Source organism: Rhodamnia argentea, chromosome 8 (assembly GCF_020921035.1).
Source record: "Rhodamnia argentea isolate NSW1041297 chromosome 8, ASM2092103v1, whole genome shotgun sequence".
NCBI lineage: Eukaryota > Viridiplantae > Streptophyta > Magnoliopsida > Myrtales > Myrtaceae > Rhodamnia > Rhodamnia argentea.
In genome coordinates this window covers 28,946,999-28,973,812 of record NC_063157.1, presented here as the reverse complement: position 1 = coordinate 28,973,812, position 26,814 = coordinate 28,946,999, and the positions used below count along the sequence as shown (strand labels likewise).

The 26,814-nt window shown below is 38.6% G+C and overlaps 2 protein-coding genes across 8 annotated transcripts; both read right to left on the bottom strand.

Annotated features, from left to right (window-relative positions):
• Positions 1 to 3,164: 3,164 nt before the first annotated feature.
• Positions 3,165 to 11,340, bottom strand: LOC115755309 (pumilio homolog 4-like). 4 transcript variants are annotated; one of them, XM_048283577.1, is made up of 12 exons: positions 11,014 to 11,340; positions 10,147 to 10,575; positions 9,890 to 10,053; positions 8,178 to 8,991; positions 7,494 to 8,079; positions 7,269 to 7,410; positions 7,060 to 7,167; positions 5,602 to 5,814; positions 5,407 to 5,517; positions 4,539 to 4,733; positions 3,770 to 3,944; positions 3,165 to 3,640 (listed from the first exon to the last, which is right to left on the bottom strand). In XM_048283577.1, the coding sequence occupies exons 2-12, from the start codon at positions 10,553 to 10,555 to the stop codon at positions 3,603 to 3,605; spliced, it is 2,955 nt and encodes a 984-aa protein (XP_048139534.1). In that variant the 5' UTR covers positions 10,556 to 10,575; positions 11,014 to 11,340; the 3' UTR covers positions 3,165 to 3,602. The 4 variants fall into 4 exon arrangements, with proteins under 4 accessions (XP_048139534.1, XP_030550508.2, XP_048139533.1 ...); XM_030694648.2 differs by having other exon boundaries at positions 9,890 to 10,575; XM_048283576.1 differs by having other exon boundaries at positions 9,890 to 10,559.
• Positions 11,341 to 21,255: 9,915 nt separating this feature from the next.
• LOC115755302 (thioredoxin-like 3-2, chloroplastic) lies at positions 21,256 to 25,068 on the bottom strand. Of its 4 annotated transcripts, none has more exons than XM_030694629.2 (5): positions 24,517 to 25,068; positions 24,101 to 24,175; positions 23,005 to 23,071; positions 21,820 to 21,837; positions 21,256 to 21,748 (listed from the first exon to the last, which is right to left on the bottom strand). In XM_030694629.2, exons 1-5 carry the CDS (start codon positions 24,858 to 24,860, stop codon positions 21,641 to 21,643), a joined length of 612 nt encoding a protein of 203 aa, XP_030550489.1. In that variant the 5' UTR covers positions 24,861 to 25,068; the 3' UTR covers positions 21,256 to 21,640. The 4 variants fall into 4 exon arrangements, with proteins under 4 accessions (XP_030550489.1, XP_030550491.1, XP_048139615.1 ...); XM_030694631.2 differs by having other exon boundaries at positions 21,256 to 21,745; XM_048283658.1 differs by having other exon boundaries at positions 21,820 to 21,834.
• Between the last annotated feature and the right edge of the window lie 1,746 nt (positions 25,069 to 26,814).

Here is a 26,814-nt window from a genome sequence, read left to right as displayed (position 1 = left end):
ATCTGAAGTGTGTATGGATACAACTGGCCTGTGAATTTCTTGAAGATATTCCTTGAAACTCTTACATGACCTATCGGGGAGTTTTAGTGATGCTAACGTGAATACAAGTGATCTCATCTGGTCAGGTTGTTCATGTTGCGGTCGAATATATCTACTTTATTGTCCTTTGGTGTGATATATGCTGAGCAGGGATTGTTCTAACATAAGCCTTACCCTGAAACTTATAGAATTCGTCGCTATGATCAAAATGGAAAGGTGACGAAAGGAAATAGACAGTTCCATCGTTGCTTTTGTCATTTGTATGTAGTGTGTGACTCCTATTTGTGCTTCTCCTTTTTCAATAATTTGCAGGTCTCCCTGAGCCGCCAGATTCTAGAAGGAAAAAAAGTGGTGGCGGATGTCCTGAAATTATGGTCGACCGATTTCATTGTAACTGTATCTCACTTCATGATTTTTCAGATGGGAGGTGTATTGCTTTCTGAATGCTGTCTTCGGAGGTCGATTGTCATGGCTGCGCTGCACATTATATTTTGTTCCCTTGTGCCATAGACTTTTGTAGGTTCAACCTCCCGTTTTCAGTTCCATGTGTCTGATGATCTGCATCTTGAGTCAACGTACTTGAAGATGCAAGGTCCTATTCATTTCTAGAACTAGTTGGTACTCTGGAATGGATAGTCGTTGAGTAAGATCGACACTTAAAACGACATACGTGTAGTATTTTTGTTACTTCGCAAGGAATTGTTGATGTTGAACGAGTTAGAGCGAAGATTCTTGAATCTGGTGCAGAGTCTTCAGTGTTGAGGTGCCTTTTGGTTTAAGAGATATGTTTGTTCTGAATTATGTTGGCCTAATACCCAAAAAAACCTTCAACTTTAGCATTTGTGACAATTATATCTGAAACTTTTTTTTGTCTTAGAAAAAACCTCCAACTTTTATTTTTGTCTCAATTCTACCGGTCTAATACCCAAAAAATCTTCAACTTTAGCATCTGTCCAAATTATATCCAATTTTTTTTTTCATAAAAAACCCGCAACTTTTACTTTTATCTTAATTCTACCACCATCAATCTTTCGTCCATAATCACCGTTAGTTAATCGTATGTGGCTTGAGTTTTCTCGTTGAATTTACCAATGAATTTTCGAAATTTAAAAACAGTATATTTCAGGGAAGATGAGGTTTTAGATCATTAGTCCAAATATTTTTATGTCTAGCCATTTTTTGGACTGCTGAGTGCCGAAGAGAATACGAAACGTGCCGTCTCGTGTAACGTTATATCTTTCGGCAATATGTAAGGGAAGCAAAGAGAAGTTTATGGGTTTTTTCATGTCAGCTTTAATGAGGTATAATTCATTAACAACATGAAAATGCCACAAATGATTAACTAATGGTGATTATGGACAGAAGACTAATGATGGTAAAATTGGGACAAAAGTAACAGTTGGAGATTTTTTATGAGACAAAAAAGAGTTTTGGATATAATTGGGACGTATGCTAAAGTTGAGGTATTTTTGGTATTAGGTCGGTAGAATTGGGATAAAAGTAAAAGTTTGGGGTAGAATTGGGACAAATTTAAAAGTCGGAGGTTTTTTATGAGACAAAAAAAAGTTTTGGGTAGAATTATCACAAATGCTAAAGTTGGATGTTTTTTTGGGTATTGGGCCGAATTATGTTTGTAGTGCCTTTTACTTCAGATATTTCTTCTTTTTTCTTTTTCAAATCTTACAGAGTACACACTGACTTATTTAATGCAGAATACTCGAAATCCTTCTAAAGCGTACTTACATTGACGTTTATATTCAGATATATTTCTCTCATAATATTTTGAAGTATAGATAGTATGTTAAATTTCAATGAGAAAGTAAAAACCTCACGTGACTATCCAGATAAACCTAAAAGGGTAAACCACCAGCTAATTTTGAATCACAAAAGCTTTATTGGAACAAATGCATTAGAAGTCTTAAAACTTGTAACGGAAATGCAATTGAGTCTTAAATTTTTTAAAAGTGCAATCAAATTGTAAAATCGGTGGAAACAAGTCTTTTTGTTAATTCGGTCCGACGAAAAATGTTGATGTTGATTTTTTTTTCCTCTTTTACAATGTTTTAGTTCAAATTTGATTTTTTAATCTAAATATTATCTACATTAGATTGAAAATGAACTAAAATTTGGAAATTGAAAAAAAAAAAAAAAGGAGGCAAAGAGGCGAGGACCATTGCCGCCCATCGTCGCCAGAAAGGGATAATGGTGGTGCGGTGAGGTTCGGCTTGGGACGTTGGGCCTTGACTAGCCTTGACCGACAGTAGGTGAGAGTTCCGGCCCTTCTCCAGCTCGGGCAAGGGCTGCCACTAGTGGGGTTGCCGCCTAACACCACTAGTGGTGGCCCTCAGCCAGATCAGGCGAGAGTCGGCAATCCTATTGCACCATCGTTGGTTCTTTTTGGCAATCCTCTTTCAACTCTGTTTTTTTTTTTTTTTAGAATTTCAAATCTAGTTTATTGTTTAATCTAATTGAATATTTAGATTAAAAATTACATTTTCACCAAAAAAACTTATTTTGATTTTGTTCTTCATGTTTTAGGAGGAGAAAGAGAATAATAAAATACCGATTGCATCAATATAACAAATTTTGAAACTTAATTACATTTTTTGAAAGTTATAAAATTTAATTACACTTTCGTGACAAGTTTACTTATCCCAACTTTATTCATTTTTGTTGGGGCATATAACTTTATTCATTTTTTTTTTTTTTGGTCCATAACTTTATTCATTTCACTCGCCCAGGAACTGAACCTGCTTTTCACAAAGGTCAGCAGATTTTGTTTGCCTTTGCCGGATTATTTACTGATCAGAAAACCCTTCTCTAAGAACTTCAGTCCAAGCTTTAAGAAATTCTGATTTCATCCCGAATCAACAATGTTTCATTAACGACCGTCCAACTAGGAATGGCACAACTTTGAGAATCTTCTATGCAGATTTTAGATCAGGATGATGAAGTCTCTTCTAAGAGAGACTTTTGCACAATTAACAAATTGAAGGGGAAAAATAAGGCAAACAACGCAGTGTGCTAACATAGATTCTGGCTGCAAGATTATATTATAGACCAGATTACAAATTCAACCAGTGCTGCATTAGAGGGTTCTTGTGCGGACACAGGATCTGCGTCTGTACTGCAATAAAATGGCATATTATTTCCCAAAATTCCATCATATGTACATATACGTACAAGTTGTCCTTCCGCATGAACATTATCAAAGTAAAAAAAAAAATGCTAACTTCCCTTTACAGACTTGAACTTTGCCTTCGGGCAAGGAACTAGGCAGTTATTCTGATAAAGGCTACGCAAGTGCCGATGGCCTCTCTTTCTACTAGTAATATAGTCTATTCTTGCAGACCTCTGCATATAAATTACCTTAAAATTTACCTTGAGAAGATAATTTATACCAGGAGGTAAGATGTTGCTCTTTTATTTACAGCTTAAAACCTTGAAGACGACAGTAGGATGATCAGTAACAATCATCATCTGCATCTGCTGTACATAAGTATTATTCCTCATAGCAGGGAGGTATGGAAAAAAAGCCTTCCGCATTTCGGACGAATATCTTTTTAAGAAGGAAATGAGGCTGTCATCCCTATGCGCCTCTCTGCAAACATAAACCGCAGTTGTTCATAAAATAAAGAGGCAGCATCAACAGAGATCAAAAGTGAATATCTAAATAGATAACAGAGATCGAAAAGAAAATCAACAGTGAACCATGTAAAACGGTTCTCACCTCCAGTTGCAATGAGCTTCTCCACCCGGGCAACGATATGTTTTCCATAAGTAAACCTCTTCAAGGTATTGAGGTGGACCTTGATGCGAGAAAGAATGAAACCGAGGCTCTGATCATCGCAAGTCTCAAGGACCTTCTGCACGACATAGTTTCCAAACGGGTCTCTCATCATTGCCTGCATTTGTGCACATAAACAGTCCACGTCACTGTGATGAAGGGATTGTGTACACGGCAGTGATCAAACATGAGGAAAGGACCAGCAAATATATCAAAACCAGAGCATGTTAAACTCATATTCTCCTACTGTTGCAATAGCTATAATTTCCCGCCAGATAAACATAATTGCAATATGTATCTGAGCAACTTCTTGAAAGACAGCCATTTTGTAAATCTTTACCTCTCATTTTCATGCCTAACATCAATAGACATCCTGTAAATCCTCAGTGAAGCCTACCCGCGCCTCTTCTTAATACCCTCAGCATCTCTCCTTTTGTTAGGAGATTTGAGTGTTCATGCCAGACATGATATCATAATCATCAGAAGCCAAGCGTACGGTCCCCGTCTGGCCACATGACAAGATTTCAACCCGCATCTATTCCCCCACTATGTATGACTGCCTACAATATGATGACTCCATAGATTGTAATGATAGGAACCACACTTTTTTCTCCATTCAATCATGGAATGCACTTTGTCAATGGATGCAGCATGTCAATATCACATATCTATTTCTTTAATATTTCAGAAGTGTAATGTGCGTGTAACAAACCTGCAAGGGTTCATTTTCCTCTGTGGAACCAAGAATCTCGCTGATCAATAATTGACGCTCTTCAGGGCTGCCAAATGTTAAACACTTCTCCACAACATTAGAAGCATACTTCTGCTGACTCATATTGACAATTTGGCCCATTAACTTGTTGATAATGGCAGTTCGTTCATGTGATCTCCCATGTTCAAGTATATGCTACCATTAAAAGAAATGCGATGATCAGATGAGAGATTTTCAACCTCAAGATATTTGGCTAAAGAATATATTATGTTAGGCAGCAAAACAGGCAGGAATTAGAAACACATTCTTGGAAAAAAAGTGGAAGAGTGCAAGCCGAGTAGAGATCTTATCAGCAGATTTTGTCCCAACTTTTCAATCACTTGAAGATTAAACCATGGTGGCATGCCCCCAAGCAAAAGTATAGTGAATATCCAATATTTAGTTAACTACAGAGTCACCAGACGGACAACTCCGTGGCAGGTGCTCAATAGATGGGCCTCCAACAACAGATTCATTGGACAACCCGAATAGAGCTATATTGCAGAACTTCGCTCATATGCTATCCAGATTTTGCTGGGTTTCAATCCATTATAGTTCTAAGACCAACTTAGGTGAGAACAAATTGATTTGAGAAACCTGTTTTCCTTGTCATTGAAAATTTACTAGCTGCTTTCCTATCTAATCCTTTACATTGTTGCAACCTTCAAGTAATGACGTAGTCAGCACTACGTTTAATGATAACCACGCAAAATTCAGATCCATGTATAGAACTCCTATCAATCGTCATTCCTCCAGCAACATCAATTAGGTATGTTGCCAAAGAACTTTGTCTAATTGACTGCAGAATGCAAAAAAGGAAACTAAGTACCTGGATAACATAATTCCCATACTGATCCTGGGACAGACTGCATATGGATTGCATGATCTCATCCATGACAGTTTGTTGGGTACTCGGGTCATCACAATGTTCTAAGACCCTCTGTAAGTCAGTAGTAAGCTTAGACAACAGAAAACACTTCACATCAGAAGGAATAGAAATAAGTGAAGACCACAAAGCCCAAACCTGGATAACCCGACAGCCATAAGGATGCATTGAAAGCGAAACAACTTGCCCACAGAAAGCAGAGATGATGAACTGAATTCGATCTTGAGGAACACATTCTATGCACTTCTGGATAACATGATTACCATTCTGGTCACGCACACATTTCATGACAGAACCATCAAGCTCTGCCACCATCTCAGTCTGCTGATCCACATCGACCACCTCCAATGCCTGAAGTAAATCTAGAGAATAAGGCCCCTCTAGAAACATTCATACATGAGATGCATCCTCTATATTGCACAAAAGTACATACCAAAGCAAATCACCACTAAATATAAGAATTGTTACAATGATGATGAGAAGGATGGAGCAACAATGATACTGCCTCTAAAAATGCTTACACCAGTGTCAAAGTCAATCCAGAAGGAGTCATTTCATTGGTTAGCTGCATTACACCCAGTACAAGAACCTTAAGCTCCACCTCCAAAGTAAACAAGAAGATTCCAGGTCCTCTCTATACCCTAAATGAAGTAATTCTTGTTGCTTCTGTGGCTTCTACATATTAACAGTACATACGCCCTAAATCTGCTTCATTTCATGAAGAATATAGATGATAAATACAACAAGCAGTAAGCAGATATTCAACAAATTGGATCATCATATTAACTCTATAATGAGACACATTTTCTAGGTCTATAGGTATGGAAGCCAAAAATGCTAGACCGCAACTAATTAGTGTAGAAAAATCTGGGTTTACTTTCTGTAAAGCACATCCACTATTCATACTGAAAAGAACATGTGCCCCAAAATTACACAAATCCCTAGAAGTGGCAACATATATTTAACCCCGCCAATATCACCTTCCATAACGGTGTTGCACTATTCACTTATGAATACCCAAGACACCCCTATTAGAGTCACACCCAACTGCTACTTATGAATATGGATTCTCATATTTCGCTGCTTCGATCGTACAATAGATGCATACATGAGAAAATGTAATGACAAATCAAAGTGAAGACAACGAGCAGTTGCCATCTTATCAAAATTGTGACTCGTATCCAATCATACCCTTTCCAGCAGCCCTTTCTTCTTCAGGATATGTGAGAAAGTCCTCATCCATTTTTTAAAAAACTTCCAAAGAAAAGTCCTAGTTTTTAAGCAAGTTTCACTGTACACGTAAAATTTGAGGTCTTTCGAAATTTGGACTGTGAGGGAGAACAGAAAAACTACCACTTTTGAAGAGGACAAAAGATATTTACATTTAGTTGAAACATTTTCCTAAAGAATTGTTTTGCATTGTGCGAATGAGGCTGGCACAGAGGGACTAATCAGTGTAAAAAAACCAAAGAAATACAAATTCATGTCAAGTGTGCAAGCTTACAAAAAATACGGAAGTACTGATGGAAACTGAAATTCAAAGGCAACAATAGTGAAACTATGGATGAGAATAAAATTCCGATGTTCAACAGAAACCTTTTGAATCACTCTACAGCCATACATCTGAAGACTAAGAGGCAACACGTGGCCAGCGAGTTGGCTAGCCAACTCTTTTCTTTGACTTTCAGTGCCATGCTCAAAGAACTGCAAATTTATGCATAATAATGATATAGTTAGAAATGGAAAATGAGAAGAATGTCAATGGTCCACATGCTATGTATCGAATAAAGAAATATGGGTTTCACCTTTTGTATGACATAATTGCCAAAGACATCAGTCATCAGAGAGCGAGCATGGGGAATTATTTCAGGGAATATCTTGTTCTTTTCTTCCTCACTGGCTGTTTCTAGCTTCTGTTGAATAAAGCGGCTACCGTACTGATCCGAGCTGCAATATTAAAAAGGTCAAAGTAACTTAAAATTGAACCAAGGGAAGATAAAGGAGAAAAGAACAAAAGTGGTATAGGGTACCTAAATTCAACTACATGACCCAAAATATCAGACAGTTCGAAAGATCTGATCTTGTTACTCTTGAACTCGTCTAATAATGATGAGACCAATTTTCCTTCAACATCAGTGCCAGAACTAGAGGGCCATGATCCAGTGGACTCTCCCACTGAAGTTCTCATCATTGAAGTAAACCGTGCAATTCGTTCATCAGGAAGCATATGGCTTCCAAATCCAACAGAAGAAAATCCACCATTTGTTGTTACATTTCCAGAATATGGCGAACGAGATTCATAGATTACATCTCTTCTGTGTCTATGATTTAGTGCTGCAGATAATTTACCAAAACCTGGCGCCTGATAATGCTGTTTCTGTTGAGCATGCAATGCCTCGAGGTAAACCTTCTGCAGCTGATCCAAATTTGGTGAAGAACCAAAGGACTTCCTCGATTGGGAAAGATCATTTTGCATAGCTGGTGCTCGAGGATTGAAATTTGGTTGCATATACTGAACAAAAGAGGGGTCAGCGATTGGATGATTTAGGTCATATCCTACTGGATTTCCCATTCTCTGCAATATCTCTCCAATGTGATTGCCACTCACACCTGAACCTGAAAAACGAAATATTACATCAAGAAAAAAAATTACAGTAGGATTAACTCTCCTAACATTTACTGACACTTGTAGGATAAGATGGGACCAATCTTACCAGCAGCAAAATAACCACTGGATACCGGATGATCCCTATAACCAATATTGAGAATATTGTCACCTTGGTGATGATGAGCACTAGATCCTTCGAAAGTTTCAAAGTCCAAAGAGTTCCTTGTTGAAAACAGATTTGCAGAAGATGTTCGTTTGGGAAAATTTACTTGGCCTATGGTACTTGTCCTAGAACTGAGCCCGGTTATAGATCCATTGTTCCTGACTAAGTCGATTGAGTTGCCAAAGCCTGAAGGTTTGCTAGCATCAAAAATGTCAAAATGTTGTTGAACATTCTGGTTATGATCATTAGGCATCAGAAGTGAGAAATCCTGCTGGTTATCTGGAGCCATATGAAGTTGAGACTGTAGAAAACAATCTTCATTAGTATGTCCATTCTTTGATAAACTTAATTCAGATAGTGGAGCTGCAATATCTTCAATCCCTGCTGATGCCAAAGAATGACAACCTGAAATACTTGAGCCAATAATATGTTTCCTCTCATCAGGCAAAAGAATCCTGCTATCAAGTGGAGGAAGACCGGTGCTAGGATGTCTTCCAGCCATCTGTGGCTCTGGGGTCATAGTCCGTGAGTGAGATGCAGCAACAGAAGCAAAAGAATGTGGAAATGAGGTCCCACAGGCAGGAGCTCTAGTTAAACCAGGAGAATTAGCTCCAGAACGGATGCCTCCAATTGATTCAACTCCATTACAGGCTCCCATTAGATGAGAGTTGGATGTAATTGGGTCCATGATATCAGAAATATCACAAGCACTTTGTGGGTGTGAGACCAATAAACTAGAGGGTTGCTCAAGACCTTCCTGAAAGACATTAATTACCATCATATTGAGATGTCAATTGAAATTAAAAAAGAAAAGAAAAGAAAAAGCCAATACGAAGTTTTTGCTTATGAGTAGTATGAAGGACTGGACTGCAATTAATTATACAGCCACACCATTCAAGACAACAGTTATTCCATTTTAGAAACTTCTGTTACAAAAAATGCAAAGTTACTTGCTAGGAGAACAATTGATAGCATGGACTATTGCTTGTATATACCAAGGATATCATACCAAATAATGGTACAAGTACTGAAGAAACTATTTGCAGAGGTGCTAACCAAAAGATATGGTTCCACAGTTTTCGTTCTGATAAAGCAATGTTGTTGGTGCTTACTGTTTTACTAAACATCTCAGTCGGACCAAACCATAACAGGGGCATCATTGCAGTTATATTATGTTAACATGAGTGAGTCACACTAGGTGCAAATTTTTTTCTACTTTTTTGGCAGGAGGTGCAGAATCTGCATCTGACTTTTGTTCTAAAGCCAAGAATGGATAAAGAAAAATGACAACCAGGGACATGATATTTTAAATGATTTTGTAGCTAAAGAGCCCTTCCTTATGCTAAGAAAACCATATATCTCTATGTAATGAACTCTGTATTAATAGTCTCGAAGACATATATCGATTAAGAAAGAGATAAAAGGAAGTGCTGTCTTCTACAGAACTGCAAAACTGGGCCCTCAAGCTGCAACAAAGTGAAAACCATATTTCATTGAGCAACCCTAGATGACAAACACTAAGAGAATCAAACTGTACAGAGATAGACCAGGAAAGTTTGATGGCAATATTGTCCTCATCAAGCAAGTAAAGTTGTGGTTAATTTCTTTACATCTGCTTTTCCCCCTTGCAAATTCCTCGTACTTGTATTTATTACCTGAAGAATGTCAGCAAAACTCTTCCTCCGAGTGCCAAACCTAGAAGCTGACGATCCAATGAGCTCATTCGATCCTTTGCCGAGCCATTCAGCAGAAGCTTGTCTATTCATTTTTCTTAGTTCCATCAAGTCCTTTTCTGCATCCTGTACAGAAAAGCTGCGGCCTTTGGGTTGGAAAGAAAACAATGACGAATCATTCCCACCTTCATTAAGAGTATTATTTGTTAAATCATCAATGCCTGCAAAAGATGACACACCGGCTTGAAACCTCTGAGCCACCCTCCAATCCTCTCTCGACAATGATGGTGGGGGCAGTCTTGGATTCTCATTCTCACGAGAATAGTAGTACGATAAGTATGCTGGGTGGGATCGAACCTCCTCTTCATATGTGCTGTCGCAGTTACTATTCCTCCTCAAACTATTACCCTCTCTAAAATGAGAGTTTCCCAATAGACCTCCAACGGCACAGAGCGATCCTTCAACCGTGGGCGGTGCACTACCACTACGATAGATGTTAAGTTCGCTTTCCTGCTCGAGTGCTTGTTGATTACGCTGCGCTCGCAACAACAGTTCAAGCTCATTTTGCAAACTATCTTCTAAATTACAGTTGAATCCTCCCAGGCCATCGTTTGTGGACAGCGTGTCTATGTTACCAGCAGATACCATCTTCAAGAACCCTAATTCACCATTAAAGAAAAGACATTTAAAATAAAAAAAACAAAACAGCACAAGAAAAACATATCCTATGGAATACAATAAGCAACCCAATTCTATTTTGCTTGTTGCAAAGCAAACGAAGAAAATTTAACCAAAGATTAACATTGTTCCGGGAAGGTAGAGAGCTAAGCGCAATCTGCTCGCGTTCCCCAACAGAATGCAAACTTCAAGACTCAAAAATTCAATTTCCCGACAATGTCACCAAACACCTAATCGCCGCGTCACAGGATCATCGAAACATCCAACCCATGAAACGAAAAGAGAATTAACATCGTAGAAAAATTCAGAGCCCAACATCCAATCTCGAAACAACCCCGGGACACGAGACGATCGACAAAGCTCAAAAAAGCACAAAAAAATTAAAAATAAATAAATAAATAAAATAAAAAAAGAGGACGAAGGAGGCGTACCCAGGAACCTCCGGTGCGCTAGATTCAAGATCGTCGGAGCTCCAAATCAAACACGAACGCGTCCATCTGCAGATAAGTCACGGGGAAAAGAATCGTGATGGGCAAATCTGACCCGAACCCAAGATAGGAAATTCCCAATGTGCAGAAGAGAATCCGCGAGATTCCGCTTTGTTCCGAAGCGTCTACTTTTTCCTCTTTCTTTCTTTTTGCCCCCACCTTCTTTCTTTCCTCCTTTTCTGGCGCAAGAAAATGACTCGGTGATGTTTCAGGAAGAGAAGTGTGCCTGTCTTCACAGAGAGGAGAGAGAGACGGAGGAGGAGGAGGAGGAGGAGGAGAAGAGGGAGAGGGAGAGCGAGAGCGAGAGTACGGTGGAGACTACCGCAGAGAATAGAAGCCGGGAATATCGAGAACCGACGGCAAAAGCTGGTTACGTGCATGGCACATGGTGGAATTTGGAGATTTTTGAGTGTCTTGTAGGGGAGGAAACTCTAAATTTTTGCAAGTTCTGGGGCTTTCTTATAATTGTTTCCTTTTAAGAAAGATAGGTAATAATAAGCAAATCATGGTAATACGGGATAGCTTCATCAAGGTTTCCTATTGTTGGCACAGGGGATATCCCCGGATGATTTGATCACTACTCCCTCAATTTTGGAGTAAATATATCTTTAGCTTGATTTTTGGCCAAAGAGATATAGTTCAAAAATCCCAGCATGGTACCTTTTCTTCCAATTCATGATATGCATGGTTCGCTTGGACCGGATACTTTTTGATTGGGTCGGGGGTCAATCGAGTTTCGACCCTCGTGACCTAAAACCTAAATGCGGATGATGATGATGATGTTTCTTTTGTTGAATGCGCAAGTTGCAGCGTCAATGAGGCTTAACTTTTGCTGAGCAAGCGAGGCACGTTAGGGGTGATCCGGTTGAAAGTGGCTAGGCTCCAAATCTAGAGCTTGGAATCTACCATGTTGAGGCTAATTCTCAATTTTTGGAATTCAGAACTTACTCTTTTGAGCTCGAAACCGTCGGTCCAATTTGGTGCCAAGGTCTACCAGGAAACCAACGGATTCTTTGTTTTTTTGTTCATTTTCTTTAATTCCTTGAAAGCACAAACTTTTCCACTTAGTTTACCAAACAGAGGAGAATTAAAATATCCCATTTTTACGACCAAGACAAACATCATATACAATAAAAGAAAAAATAGAGCAACAAAATGTTGATAAGTAAAATACCGGTAAAAAACAAGCCAAAAAAAAAAAAAAAGCAATTGGAAAGTGTGCAATTCATCCATTAGACAAGCAAAATGAAAGTTAAAGCGGCAACAAAAATTCACATCCACCAAAAGTAACAATTCATAAAAAAAAAAAACATGAACTCTTAAATTGAAAAAATAATAAAATGTTCGAGATGAGAGAATAAAAAGAGAGAATTAGAGTTATCTCGGTCCAGTTTGGTACCCCGGATCAGATCCCGCAAGAATAAGACTAGAATTGGCCAGGTAAGGCTAGTTCGGCCCGGTTCTATGGTCTATCCGAGACCCGTGCTCACTCCTAATGTACATTGGCTGAAATAACGCGACATAACAATTTATTCAATGGAGACTCTACATTGGGACAATTTTGGAAAGTTGATGTACATGATGGAATAAAAGAAACAAAAAATTCCAAGTAGTTGCTTGAAATGTTCTCATTTTCTCAAATTAAGCCATGAAGTGACCATTTTTTCAAATAAGTGTTTGAAGTGTCCTCATTATTTAAAAAAAATACCTGACCAAAGGTATTTTTGGCATTTATCTTTTTATTATTTTCTTTTCATTTTTTCCATTTCTTTTTTGTCTTTGTTTTGGCCAACGAGCCTCACTAGTCGCAGACGAGCCGACCCTTGCCCTACGCAGGTGTGGTTGCCCTAAACAACCATAGGTGAGGACTACCCTCGCCCTCTAGAGGTAAGGCCGGCCCTTGACGGCTAGGGATGGCCTCACCCAACCCTCGCCAATGGCCAGCAATCGTTCGAGACCAGCCACGGGCAAAAAAGAAGCGGCAAAAAATGAAAAAAAAATGAGAAAAAAGAAAATTTTGAAAAAATGAAAATATCCCCGATCAGACCCTTTTTTTGAAATGATGAGGGCACCGCAAGTTTTTATTTATAAACAATGTCCACTTTAGTCCCTTATTTAAAAATTTTCCTAAAAATTAGGGTACTAGATTATAAAATGGACAAAAGTCAAGCACTTGCCGTGTCATTATTTCAACCTTTTAACGATAGGGAAAAAAAAACAAAAGAGGAGAGAAGTGAATGTTAGAATAGAAAATTCAACCTATAAAGAGAGATGACTGTTATACACGGGAGAGAGAGACTCAAGGAGGAGAGAAAGTGTCGGTAAGGCTACTTGAAAAACAAAAATGTGATTCCATCCAAAATGGAGGTACAAGTAGCTCCCCCTCGAAAGTAAATGTGTCTTTAAATTGGAATAATTGCTTGTAACTATGGGATGTAGCCCATGATTGAGGATTGATTCTTCAATTAGGAAATCGCCCTATGCATATCTAATTTCTCGCGCGATTATAAACCGACCAAAGTTGCACGGGAGGAATCCTTTTAAGAATATATGGTATGAATTAATGGATCTTTAGTTAATCAACATAACCAAGTCATCGAATTAAAAAAAAACAAATCTTTGGTTCGCACAAACAAAACGAAGCTCTCGCATTCTATTAGGCAACCTAAACAAAAAAAAAAGGTCCGTGGAGGCTCTTTATTTTGAAGATAAATGAGAAATCAAACTATGAATCAAGACCAAATAATCAAATTGCGACCGTTAGAATTTGAAGCGTTTTAGTGAAAGCATCATGTCTCCCTTAGAAGGATAAGGGTGAATACCGTAATCCCTATAATACTTAGTAATCAATAGGGAGGCTTGCAAAGAAAACCTTGAGACTCACGTTGTATATCACATGTATGTTTGGCTCATGAACTTGCCCCAATGTCACTAGCAAAAAGAGTATAATGATTGACCTGAATCCTCGACGACAAGTTTTGAGTTGTAAATGACCACATTATTTGGCTGTAAATACGTAGGAAATTTGACTGATTGTTAGGAGTGGGTTTTTTCCTATTTAGAAGGTTTTTGGCTCTAGTTAAATCCCACAAATCGTGGGATTATAATTGCTCTCATATTTCTGCTTTGTTTCCTATTTTGTTTGCTAGGATATCTCTGTGTATTAATCTATAAATATAGCACGGGAAAAGTATACAAGAAGTGCCATAACTTTTGTACGGCGTTCACTTGAGTGCCATAACTTTCAAAACGTTCACTTAAATGCCATAACTTTTAAAAATCGTTCACTTAAGTGTCATGTTGACGTGGCAGCCGGAAAAGCTGATGTGGTAGCCAGAAAAGTTATTGTAGACATCGGAAAAGTTAATGTAGCACGCCGGAAAAGTTATTGTAGACGTCGGAAAACCGACGTGACACGCGAGAAAGCCGACGTGACACGCCGGAAAAGTTATTGTAGCACTCAAGTGAACGATTTTGCTCCGACGTAGCACTCAAGTGAACAATTTTTAAAAGTTATGGCACTTAAGTGAACGTTTTGAAAGTTATGGCACTTAAGTGAACGCCGTACATAAGTTATGACACTTCTAGTGTACTTTTCCCAATATAGCACCGTAAAGCAAGAGAAAATAGGAATGATAATAAGAATTTCTCTCCATCCAAATCTCACATGGTATTAAAGCCCTAAGCTAGATATTTGGATTTCAAATTGTAGCCTTCATTGCCTCGTTTGTCAACCTTCATTGCTATTTACTATTCTTCAGAAAATTTTTCCTTTGTACACAACTATGAAGTTGCATTATTGCTGTTGTTTTCTTCATAACCTTCTCTCTCTAGAATGTCCACACCCAAAGCCACAGTTTCTACCTCTCCTACCACAAACCAATCGGAGGAGGTCGCCTCAACACACATGGCAAGAATATAGATTGAATGAGAAGAACTATCTCAAGTGGTCACAATTTATCAAGACGTACCTGAAGGGTAAAGGAAAACATAGCCATCTACTTGGGACAAGACCCAAGTGAGGAGATCCCGATTTCAATGCTTGGGATGAGACTGATTCCATGATCATTCCGTGGCAATGGAATTCTATGGAAGCAGCCATAAATGATACTTATATGTTTCTACCAACAATAAGGGAGATTTGGGATTCCATCCGACGGATGTAGTAAAAGGCCCCGTGATGCAGCCCAAGTGTATGAAGCTAAGGTGAAAACTAGTGGGACAAAGCAATGAGGTAAGACTGTTACCAAGTATGCTAATTCTCTGCATAACTTATGGTAAGAACTCGATCATTATTGGGTATTCCAAATGCGGTGTCCAGAAGATGCGATCATTCTAAAGAATTTTATTGAAAAGGATCAAATCGATGACTTCTTAGTTAGGCTTAATTTTGAATTCGACCAAGTCAAAATTCAAATACTTGGCAAGGAGTAAGTGCCGTCATTAGAGGAACAATTTCCTTGATCCAGGCAGACGAAAGTCGTCGATCCATCATGCTCGAACCATAAGCAACAAAAGGGTCAACCTTGACCATTAGAAAGGTTGATGAAAAGGGTGATCTGTCAAGTAAAGACAACTGGGATAACTTGTGGTGTTACTACTGCAAGAAGCCGAGGCATACAAATGAGCAATGCTCGAAATTGAATGGCAAACCAACTACTTTAGGCCGAGAGTGGGTGAACTAGGCAACACAGCCAAGGCCTCGGGTCCACCTAACTGAGCAAGTTGGTTATGAAGAAGTTTAGGAGAAAGCTAACTTCACTAATGAAAAAATTGAGAAAATAATATATTTGTCCGGGTCTCCTATAAACCCTATAGTGCATGCTCACCGGCACTCTCAAGTAATTCTTGGGTTATTGATTCGGGGGCTACTAATCATATGACTCACATTTCATCACATTTCAGCACCTATACACCTTGTCCTAGCAATAGGAAGATTATTGTGGCAAATATGTGATGACCCAAAAATACTCACCCGCTTAAAGAGTGGATTATCATTTAATGAGTTTAGAGTGTTGGATAAGCTTTAAGGAATTTTTGTACTGACTTATTGGTATTTTTAAGGAATTGTTATTGGCCCGATACTATTTTTAGGGACACGATATGTCTGATTTTCGTCCTATCAAATCAAATATGTACAAAATTGGAACAACCGAAGGCGGGGAATAGCTTGTGGCTGCACGTGGACACATGTGGGGCCACGTGTCAACACATGATAGTCGGCGAAGAGCCACGTGTCACCGCCACGACGCACATGGTAAGGCGGTGCCGTGTGTCACCGTAGGGCAAGGCATGGTGGACACGTGTCACAAGCAGGTGACACGTGTCACGCCGTAGCTTATCCGTCCTAAGCCGACTCGCCTCAACCTATTGACTTGTCTAAGCTGACCGGCCTTCAACTGCTTCTCATATATAAACCTTTGGAGTCAATTTATTCACGTACGATCATCAGAACGTCGTCACTCTGCTTTCGTAATCCTCTAAGACCGCCGACCGCCCTTGGCCTTCCATCCGTGCCCACGACCGTCGTCCGTCTATAGATGTGCCGTTCGACCACCGCGAACCCTTGGTCGCCTTTGGTCGCGGCTGTTCGCCCATTGGGCCGGCCGTCCGTCCATTCGTTTGTCCACTCATTCGTTGGTCGGACGTCGTTTCTAAATTGTTCTTCTTGATTTATCGAAGCAAATGGATTTCTAGTCTCTATTACTAAACCGTATATGGTTTTGCTATTGTAAGCTTGTTTGTCGATCTGTTTTAGCCGCGATGACTTCAATTTGGATATTCTGCGATTCCGAGATCCTATCCTTGAGTATCTTAGATTCTGGTTTGATAGGTCTCGAATTGTGGTCGTTATGGATTTTGATTGAGTTTATCATTAGATTTTGATTGATTCTATTCTTGAATTCTGATTTGATTATAAGATTCTACCCTTTGAATATCTTGGATTTAGTTGTGGTGACTTTGATTGCAATTTTGTGATTTTATAGTTGGTTTAGTCGTTTGGCCTAAGAATTCTACTTGTGGAGGAGCTTCAGCTTACTCTCATTGATTAACTATTTTTCGGATGAGCAAGCTAGAGAGGATGAAGCTGGTGTGATGTTATCCTCGATTGATGAAAGCCGTGATAGTTTAGATACTCAAGAGTAGATTATCTTCCTTTGTAAATCCTTCTACTTTATTCCGTGTAAATAAAGAAGTATTTTATTTAAAAATGAATTATGTAAGTCAATTTGCTGAATGAAGTTGTTATTTGAGATGTGTGTTATCCGGTCAATAAAACCATGAAAAGCCATACCCCTTATAGGCGTGTCTGTCGTTTGGTGTTTTGTATTCCATGCACTTGTGCCCGTATAACCACCCTACTTGATTTTCTATTTAAAGCTTCCGCATGGGCTAATTACTCAGAAAGATTAATTAAACAAAAAAGCGAGTTTGGTAAGCTTTAACCTCGGGTGTAGGGGTGTGGAACGCTACAAAATCTCTTGCGACTGTTGCGGGAATTGGAGATGTCTCTATCACACCTAAGCTTGTCCTTAAAGATGTCATTCATGTCCCAAAAACTGTATGCCAATCTTATCTCTATACAAAAAACTCACAAAAAGATCTTTATTGTCAAGCTATTTTTTACCTATCTTATTGTGTTTTTCAGGATCGAGGTTTACAGACAATAATTGGACTTGCTAAGGAATAAAGTGGATTGTACTACCTTACACCTCTTACTGAAAGAAGAATCATGAATAATCTGTCTTCGGTGTTTCTTAGTACTTCAAAATAAAGAAGCTATTTGGCTTCATCATTTTTATTTTGGTCATCCATCCTTTCAAGTCTTAAGTATTATATTTTCTATCCTTGTTTAAAGATTTAAATATTAAAGTTTCCATTGTTGTGTTTGTGAGTTAGATAATCATTATCATGTATGATTTCCTATTAGCAATCATAGTTTTAATCCTTTTAACTTGATCCACAGTGATATTTGGAGACCGTCTACGGCTCCTAACATCTCTAGAGCTCGTTGGTTTGTCAATCTAATTGATAATTGCTATAGGGTCACTTAAACTTTCTTACTCAAATATAAATATGATGTGAGTAGCATTATTCTTTCCTTTCATTCCATGAATCAAACTCAATTTGGGGTCAAAATCAAGGTATTTCGATCCGATAATGCTACAGATTACTTCAATCAAGTATTGTCTCCTTATTTTCAAAAGGAAGGCATCATCCATGAATCATCTTACGTGAATACACCATAACAAAATGGGATTACCGAAAGAAAAAATGGTCATCTCCTTAACACAACTCGTGCCTTGTTGTTTCATGGGCAGGTTCCTAAACATATTGGTTTTTTTTTTTTTAGGGGGGGAAGGGAGGGAGGGAGGCGTGAGAAGCTATTCTTATGGCTACATACATGATCAATAGATTATACTCACGTACATTAGACCATAAGACCATTGTGGAAGTTCTTTCTCAGTTTTATCCTCACTTTTATACATCTATTTGCCTTACACCTCGAATCATTAGCTATATTTCCTTTGTCCAGGTCCATCATTATCAACTAGGAAAGTTAGATCCTCATGTAATCAAACATGTGTTTCTAGATTACTCAAAAACACAAAAGGGAAATAAATGTTACCATCCCCCTTCCAAAAAATTCTGTCACTCTGCAAATGTCACTTTTATTGAAAACAAATCCTATTTTTCAAAAACGCATCTTCATGGGGAGATTTCACTTATGGAAGATAAGAACCTTGGTGTTGTTGATAACCTGAACTTATTGTCCAATGTCCTCAACAATCCAAACTCGCTACTGCAACTCATGAATCTATCTTGAATCTTATCTCTTGTCCACCACAATCTCACACACACCAGCCTGTTTCCGTTCTTGTTCTCACTAAGTCCAACTCATATTCATGATTTTATAAGATTTTTTCAGGTGTATTCAAGGAGGACAGCCGTTCCAACACACGAGCAGGTTCGAAATGCCACTCGAGTACCGCCAATGAGAGCACGATAAGTCATTAACCTCCTGTGAATGAATGGCTTAGTGATATACCTAAGGCTGATATTTATTTACCTATTGCTATTAGAAAATGAACTAAAGAGTGTACCAAGAAACCTATTTATCCACTATCAAGTTATGTGTCCCTTAATAGATTATCATCAACATGTCAAAACTTTATTGTGAGTTTAAAAACATTATTGCCGTCCCTAACCCTTTGTCTGAAGCACTCACAAAAGAGGAATGAAGGAATGCCATAAAAGAAGAGATGAATACATTGACAAAAAATAAAAAGGGAAATTATTGGCAGGCCAAAAGTGAAAAATCCAATTGGCTGCAAGTGGATATTCGCTGTGAAGTATAAGGCATATGACTCTTTGAAGAGGTACAAAGCAAGATTGGTTGCGAAGGATTGCACTCAATCATAGGGAGTGGATAACCAAGAGATATTTGCACCGGTGGCTAAAATGAACACTGTACGAGTTTTATTGTCTTTAGCTCCTCATTTTGATGGGGAACTTCAACAATGTAATGTAAAGAATGCACTTCTCATTTTGATTGGAAACTTCAACAGTATGATATAAAGAATGCATTATACACGGAGATTTGGGAGAGGAAATCCACAAGAACATCCCACCTGGTTTTGAAGGAAAGGAAACAACATAAAAGGTTTGCACATTGAAGAAAGCACTATACAGGCTCAAGCAATCTAGAGACAGGTTTGGATGGTTTGCTAGTATCTTGAGGGCATATAGATATAAACAGAGTCAAGGAGATCATACACTGTTCATAAGCGGGGAGTTACAACGTTGTTGGTGTAGGTTGATGACAGAATAGTCACAAGCAATGATGAAAGGGAGAAACAACAACTGAAACAATGCTTGATTAAGAAGTTTGAAATAAAGGAGTTAGGAAAACTATGATAATTTTTGGGAATTGAAATTTCATACTTAAAGCAAGGGGTCTTTATTTTACAATGAGAGTATGTGACAGATTTTTTTGCAAGAAACCAAGAACTTTGGTTGCAAGTCAAGAGCCATTCCAATTGAGCCGAACCAGAAACTAGCAGAAGCAAAAAAGGAGGCGGCAGTGGATCGAGAAATGTATCATCGATTGGTGGGAAAGTTGATTTACCTTGCTCATACCCGACTAGATATGTCCTATATAGTAAACTTGATTAGTCAATTCATGCATAATCCAAAGGAGCCACATCTATAGGCTGCTCATAGAGTCCTACACTACTTGAAAGGGAGTGCTATTCAAGAAGAGTCCCGGTCTCAAGCTTGAGGTTTATATAGATGCAGATTATGCTAGATATGTGGTTGAAAGAAGGCGTACATCTGGTTATTGTACCTTCCTTGGAGGTAACTTGGTAAAGTAAAAAACAAAATGTGGCGACAAGATGTAGTGCATAATCTGAGTTTAGTGTAGCGACTCAAGGAACATATGAGTTATTGTGGCTCAAGATCACTTTTGATGACTTCAAGATTGAGTGGCACTCCTATGAAACTGTATTGTGATAATAAGTCTGCAATTAACATTGCTCATAATTCTGTGCAGCATGGCAAGACGAAACATATTGAGATTGATAAGCACTTCATCGAGGAGAAACTTGAAGAAGCACTAATTTGTTTGTCTTATGTCCCTTCAGGATAGCAAGTGGCATATGTATTGATCAAAGGGTTTAATAGTGGAAGTTTACACGATCTAATTACCAAGCTAGGAATGTAAAATATGGAGTGTTGAGCTATAAATAGCCGGATTATCTGGCTGCAAATACATAGGAAAATTGACTGATTGTTAGGAGTTGGTTTTTTCCTATTTATGAGGTTTTTGGCTTTGGTTAAATCCCCGAAATTGTGGAATTATAATTGCTCTTCTATTTAGACTTTGTTTCCTATTTTGTTTGCTAGGATTTCTATGTGTATTAGCCTATAAATATAATACTGTAAAGCAGTATAATATATGAATGAAAATAAGAATTTCTCTTCATCCAAACGTCACAACAAGTCTCATTTCCATCTCTGATATGCTCAGTGAACTCATTTGCTTATTACTGGGCCAAAGCCAATCTATCAAAGTGAAAATGGGAAAGACAAGGAGATGAACTAGGCTGAACAAAACATAGAAACCCAATGAACACCATTCTGTCTATCTCAACTTTAGCACTTTCTGTGTCAATCTCCTTTCTTGCCAATCTTCTTCTACACAATGCCAAAATCATCATCATGCCTCGTAGGAACGACGTCCTTAACCAAGTAATTAGGGTCATCAACTGGCTATTTTTAAGTAAATGCAGCGACGGAAGGAAGCACAGAGGCCAAAGAGAGAATTCTCATTCATATCCCCTGTGGAAATGAAGAATGATGACAAATAACTGATATATAGACGGAAATTAAAATCCGCCTGGGCAGGGATTCATCTTCCAATACCGGTCCTAAGCTCGAATAAAGGAGGAGGGGAGGGGTACGTCGAGTAGTTGACAGCCAGCATTCATTTTTCTATATCGAACCCTAATAAATTGAATCCCCTGGACAGAATTGCATAAAATGAATTGCATCTTTTTGTACTTCACGCTGTATACTCATTTTCAATCATTTCACGAACTTCATTGACGACTAGGTATGCTTTGTGGCCACCAATCACTTCAGCTTGCTTCTTGCTATCCTTCCACAGCTGCTAATACAACATTTTCAGTTACTCCAAGCAGAAAGTATAACAAACTCCTCACATGGATTAAGAATCAATACCTGTATAGTCGGCATCTTCTGCTCACAATTCCAACCCCATCGTGTCCAAATAAGAAGACAGTTTTAAGTGTTAATCACCATTTTGCCAAGGTTGAGTCAAAACAACAAAAGCAATTGAAACAATGCAAACTTGGAGATTGTAACTGCACCAATAACAACAAAAGATGTGACCTATGAATTCAACCACCCTTGTGCTGCCATATTCGCAGTCGTAGACATGGTTACAATTGCAGATGCATTTACTAAACTAAGCAACACCATTTATCCGAAGTTAAAATGGCTTTATTTCAAGGTAAACAGTGACTAGCATAAAGTGAACCAAGTTTTTTCATATCTCAAGACTATCTTCTTTCAAGGATCAGAAATATTAGGGCATATTCTGATCTTTTCAGAGCATTACTCTGGCAATAAGTTCATCTGTTTAAAGTAACTGCTATTTGGTGAGCTGATTCCCATTTACGACAAATGCAATGACATTACCACAAGTATCTATCTCACTAAATGATAATAAGAACGCTATAAACATAAAAAGTTCCCAAAATAGTTGTTCACTAGAAGGTGTTGCAAAGCTTTCTTGGATGTTTAAACAAGCCATCTTATAGTCATCATCTTGTTGGGGGTCACTTGTTTTGAACATCCATTTGTTCCATCAGTTAGAAATTCAAATGAGTGAAATTCTTAGAATGACCAAGTCTTGATCAATTATAGCAGGCATCTTAATAGACGTCAAGTAAGGAAAGTTTGGTACTTTTATGTCATAAGCCTTAGGCTTGCCATTTCAGACTACTTCGTTTTGTTACGCATTTCTACCTCAGTAAAGCTCATGAGGGAAATGCATTTATAGCAGCATTCAGATAGCCCACTAAGAACGAAAATCTGGCGGTGTGTGAGTTTGTGCATTGGGAAAGATACAATACTACATTCATCATCAAATTACAGCATGAAAATATTTCTAAAATCAAAAGCAGTGCCATGTATTAGGCAATGCCCTAAGAGTTCCGAATGCTACTCACTCTCTACCATATCATCCGAATAGCTTGCTACAACCTATTTTGATATGAGCACTTCATATTCCATATTTCAGACGCTTTAACAGAATCATCTTCCCATCATCACGAAATCATCGAGTCTCATGTGGGATCTAGAAATGAGAAACAATTCAACAACCCAAAGCTTTGGACTTACGGTGACACCTGCCCGAGCAACCAGCTTGTGTGGAACTTTGTTGACATCAACACAGTAAAAGCGCAATCTGCAATAGATTCAAAATAACCAAGTTTTAGGGTAACCTACATTTGACAACCCCGAATTTTGGTTAAACCAGAGCGATAACCCTTGCATTTCTGAAATTATACTAACATATGCTGCCAGACTTATAATTTGCCAGAACGACGCCTGATACTTGCATAAAGGAATCACCAGGGTAGCGTCATTGCAAAACCAGGTAAATGCTGTGCTTCTAACTGGACATAAAATAGAGGCAGGCAGATATACTTCCTTTTGTTTTTTTTGGATTAGAAAGCAGTGTGTCCATGGGTCATGTATTTGCTATGAAAAAAGGACATGAATGTCTATATAGGACTTATCATCTAAGAAGATGAAACCGTCTTCCAGATATTTTCTTTGCACCCACCAATTGTGAAACAGAATCAACTGTCATCACTCCAGGTGCTTACTTGCATTAACATAGAGTAAAATGACACAATCAAAATTAACTGCTTAACAAACCATTCTACCTCACTAATACAGATTGATCTATCAACGCCCCAATTACCACGAAATCCTCTCTAAAATTCCTTTGCAGCAGAAAATGCTGAAGAAAGTGAAGCTGATTGCAGTTGTATAGCATGACCAAATGAGGACATCCATCTCTCTTCTAGATTATAAAGCTTCTTTTGAAATGTGCAGGTCTGTAATTGAAACTTCAGCAGGTTTGACAGAAGGGTTTGGTAAAACAAAATTAAATTTGCTGGGATGCAACAAGAAATTGATAGAAGTAATTAACAGAACATGGAAAAAGATCTACTTTGGGAGATGGAATATCCACACCATCATTGATTCTTGCATTATTTTGCATTAAAGCTGGTTTCCTTTAGTTAAAGTGAAAAGTCCGCGGTAAAAATGCTACTAGTGTCATAGCCTATAGAATTGGAAGCAAGATAAACTGATATGAATGTCGGTGTGGATGCACCAAATTTTGAGTGGGCAATACCACTACCCTTTAGTATCACCACACCAAGAAAAGTTGATGGCATTTGGGGGAAAATTAATTCAGTCTAACCTTGGATAGTAATCAGCGGCCAACTTTTCCAATTTTGGCTTCAGATATATGCATTTTCTGCACCAGCTTGCCATCCTACAAGTCCATGTTAGTCATTTTAATAAACTCATTCTTAGCAGAGCAAATCCAAGGCAAAGTTGGTTCTTTTCCTTCATGGCCTCACTCCACAATGGCAAGTCTCAGATTTTACTGGTGTATCCGGTTCTTTGACTTTACAATGGAAAGAGCTAACTCAAACATATGCACTCGTTTTGCAATCTTTCAACCGCTACCAATCTCCTTGGCCAAACAAAAAGAACTGCTACCAATCTCCTAACTTACTTCTAAGCCAAGAACACAGAAAAACAAAACGGCGCCCGGAAAAAGGAAGTCGAGAACACAAAAAACACAAAACTCGGGGATGCAAGAACTCATACCAGACCACGATAACCGATTCATCAAGCTGTTGGGCATCAGCCACGACCCGATCGAACTGGCTCTCGCTGCCAATCGGCTGCAATTCGACCAACACGGGGGAGTCGTCGAGCTCCTCCTTCAATGTGTGCCCATCTTGGCTAACCGCGCTGAGAGCTGAAATTCTCCTTCGAGCTGCACAATCCAAACTGGAAGAACGCACCACAGGACCGAATGCGACAGGCAGCGTCCGAGGGTGGACGATCGAGGAGGACTGGAGCGAGTCCCGCGACGGGTCACGCGGGAGGACGCTGGTCGGTTTCGGGGTCCTGAGATCGATAGAGGGAGAGAGTCTCATTGCGTACATGGCGAGCGAGACCCAGAATCAAGATTGCGATCCTATAAAAGACCCATCGATCGCCGTCGCACAAGAAGGACGTTCGAAGTGAAACGGGGAAAAAGAAGAGCAAAATGCGAAGTGGGTCGGAGTGGAAAAAGAGGATGACAGACAGAGACTTCAATGTACGGGCACTGAGCTTCCGAGGAAGTACCAAGAATGGTTCGATTCCATTTGTTACTTTTCTGTCTTATTCTGGACTTTCTGGGACTTTGGGAAGCACTACGCATCTGATGACTTTTTTTTTTTTTTGCTCCGCTCCCACCTTCGGATTACACCGTGGTCGGAGAACTCAAACGACTATATACGTTGAATGGCTGGAATTTAGACTTTATATGATTCGAAACTGACTAAAATTCGAATAAGTCCGATGAATCCTGAGCGAGCAAAATTGGTTTGGAGTAGCACCAGGCTACTTGGCCATGCCGGCTCGGGCACGACATGGTCCACTGGCCGGAATGGCCTGCGAAGGCCCCAAGTTTGCAAATCCAATCTTTTGATCCCTGTCGCCAAGGGCTTATATGTGTGTCTAATTCATCAATTTTAAGTCAAGTTTCAAATTTGCCTCGAACATTTTTTTCCCTAAGAAAAACCTCAAACTTTAGACTGAGCCTTAAATCTATCTCGAACTTTGTTTTGTCTTCAAAAAATCATTAACTTTCAATTTATTCTTAAATCTATCTCGCGATTTATTCCTAACATGATGTGACATTTCCACATCGATGACCAATTCATATCAGCAAAGTAATCAGACGATAGGTACAAATCGACATGGCATTTCCACGTAGATAATAAATCCACCCCAATAAAAATTGTTGACATGCTTTAAAATGAAACCGTTCTAGGGTATGAAAATTAGAGATGATTAATGGCGATTTTTGGGTTGAGGGCTAATGGTGGAAAATTTAAGATTAAAGTAAAAAATGGTTATTTTTCTTTTAAAGAAAAGAAAGTTTAGGTGAATTTAGGACTGGACCTAAAGTTTGGGATTTTTTTTTCGTGATAAAAAAAAAGTTTGGGACAAATTGGGGACTGGACCAAAAGTTTAGGGTTTTTCTAAGACAAAATTTTTTTTTGAGATAAACTTGGAACCAAACCTAAAATTGGGCGATTTTCAGGGAATTAGGCCTTGCGTTTTCAATGAAAAGTTTAGGATTTGATTATGTGAATCAAGAGTTTGAAGATTTTGTTGAACTCAATTGTTAGACTAGATCACATCAATCTAAACGTGTTTTAGATTATATATATTACATCTGTCTAAACCTATGAAGCTTCATTTCATTGATGACTAGATCACATCAATCTTAACCAAACATTGGCTAGATTACTCTATCTATACCTATCACGCTTCTCTTCTTTTCACTTATGCTAGCATTTGATGCAGGTAAGGGTTTTCTCAGAAGGTAAAGAAAGAAGTTCCGTAGCACATCTAGTTTTTATGCACATTTAGTTCCAAATTTAGATGTCCGACTTGCCCATTTTGTCAATAAGATATTAAGATGTTTTGTTATGCGGGAGCATCGAGCTTTATTGATTGGCTTTTAAATGCAAATCATGTTTCACTGATTGAGCCAACCCACTCACTATTGATGCATGCGAAATCTAATTTCTGCTCAAATTTAAAAATGTGGATTCAAAGATGAAGTTGTCGATTATGCGACATGGTTGTCTATTTCTAGGCTACTAATCGACTACTTAGCAACCGTATGCTATTCTAGTCGATTTCTATCGTTGTTTGACAACCTTTTATGGTGATTGTTTGACTTCCAATACTAGTGCACGAATTTGAAGGGTCTTATCAAGTTTCCATGCACATGATACTTGTTAAATGCATTTAGCTATTGAGCCTTTTAATTCACAGTTTTTTATGTGTCTTTATTCTGGTATTGCTTTTAAAATTATAATTAGGTTAATCGGTTTTTGA

Coding starts and splice junctions, on each gene's coding strand:
- LOC115755309 (XM_030694648.2), bottom strand. CDS start 10,555: ATGGTATCTGCTGGTAACATAGACACGCTGTCCACAAACGATGGCCTG. Junction 8,080..8,177: donor CAGTGGTTATTTTGCTGCTG/GTAAGATTGGTC, acceptor TTCGTTTTTCAG/GTTCAGGTGTGAGTGGCAAT. Junction 5,518..5,601: donor ATGGCTGTCGGGTTATCCAG/GTTTGGGCTTTG, acceptor ACTGACTTACAG/AGGGTCTTAGAACATTGTGA.
- LOC115755302 (XM_030694629.2), bottom strand. CDS start 24,860: ATGTACGCAATGAGACTCTCTCCCTCTATCGATCTCAGGACCCCGAAA. Junction 24,176..24,516: donor GAATCGGTTATCGTGGTCTG/GTATGAGTTCTT, acceptor ATGGACTTGTAG/GATGGCAAGCTGGTGCAGAA. Junction 23,072..24,100: donor GCCGCTGATTACTATCCAAG/GTTAGACTGAAT, acceptor AATCTATTGCAG/ATTGCGCTTTTACTGTGTTG.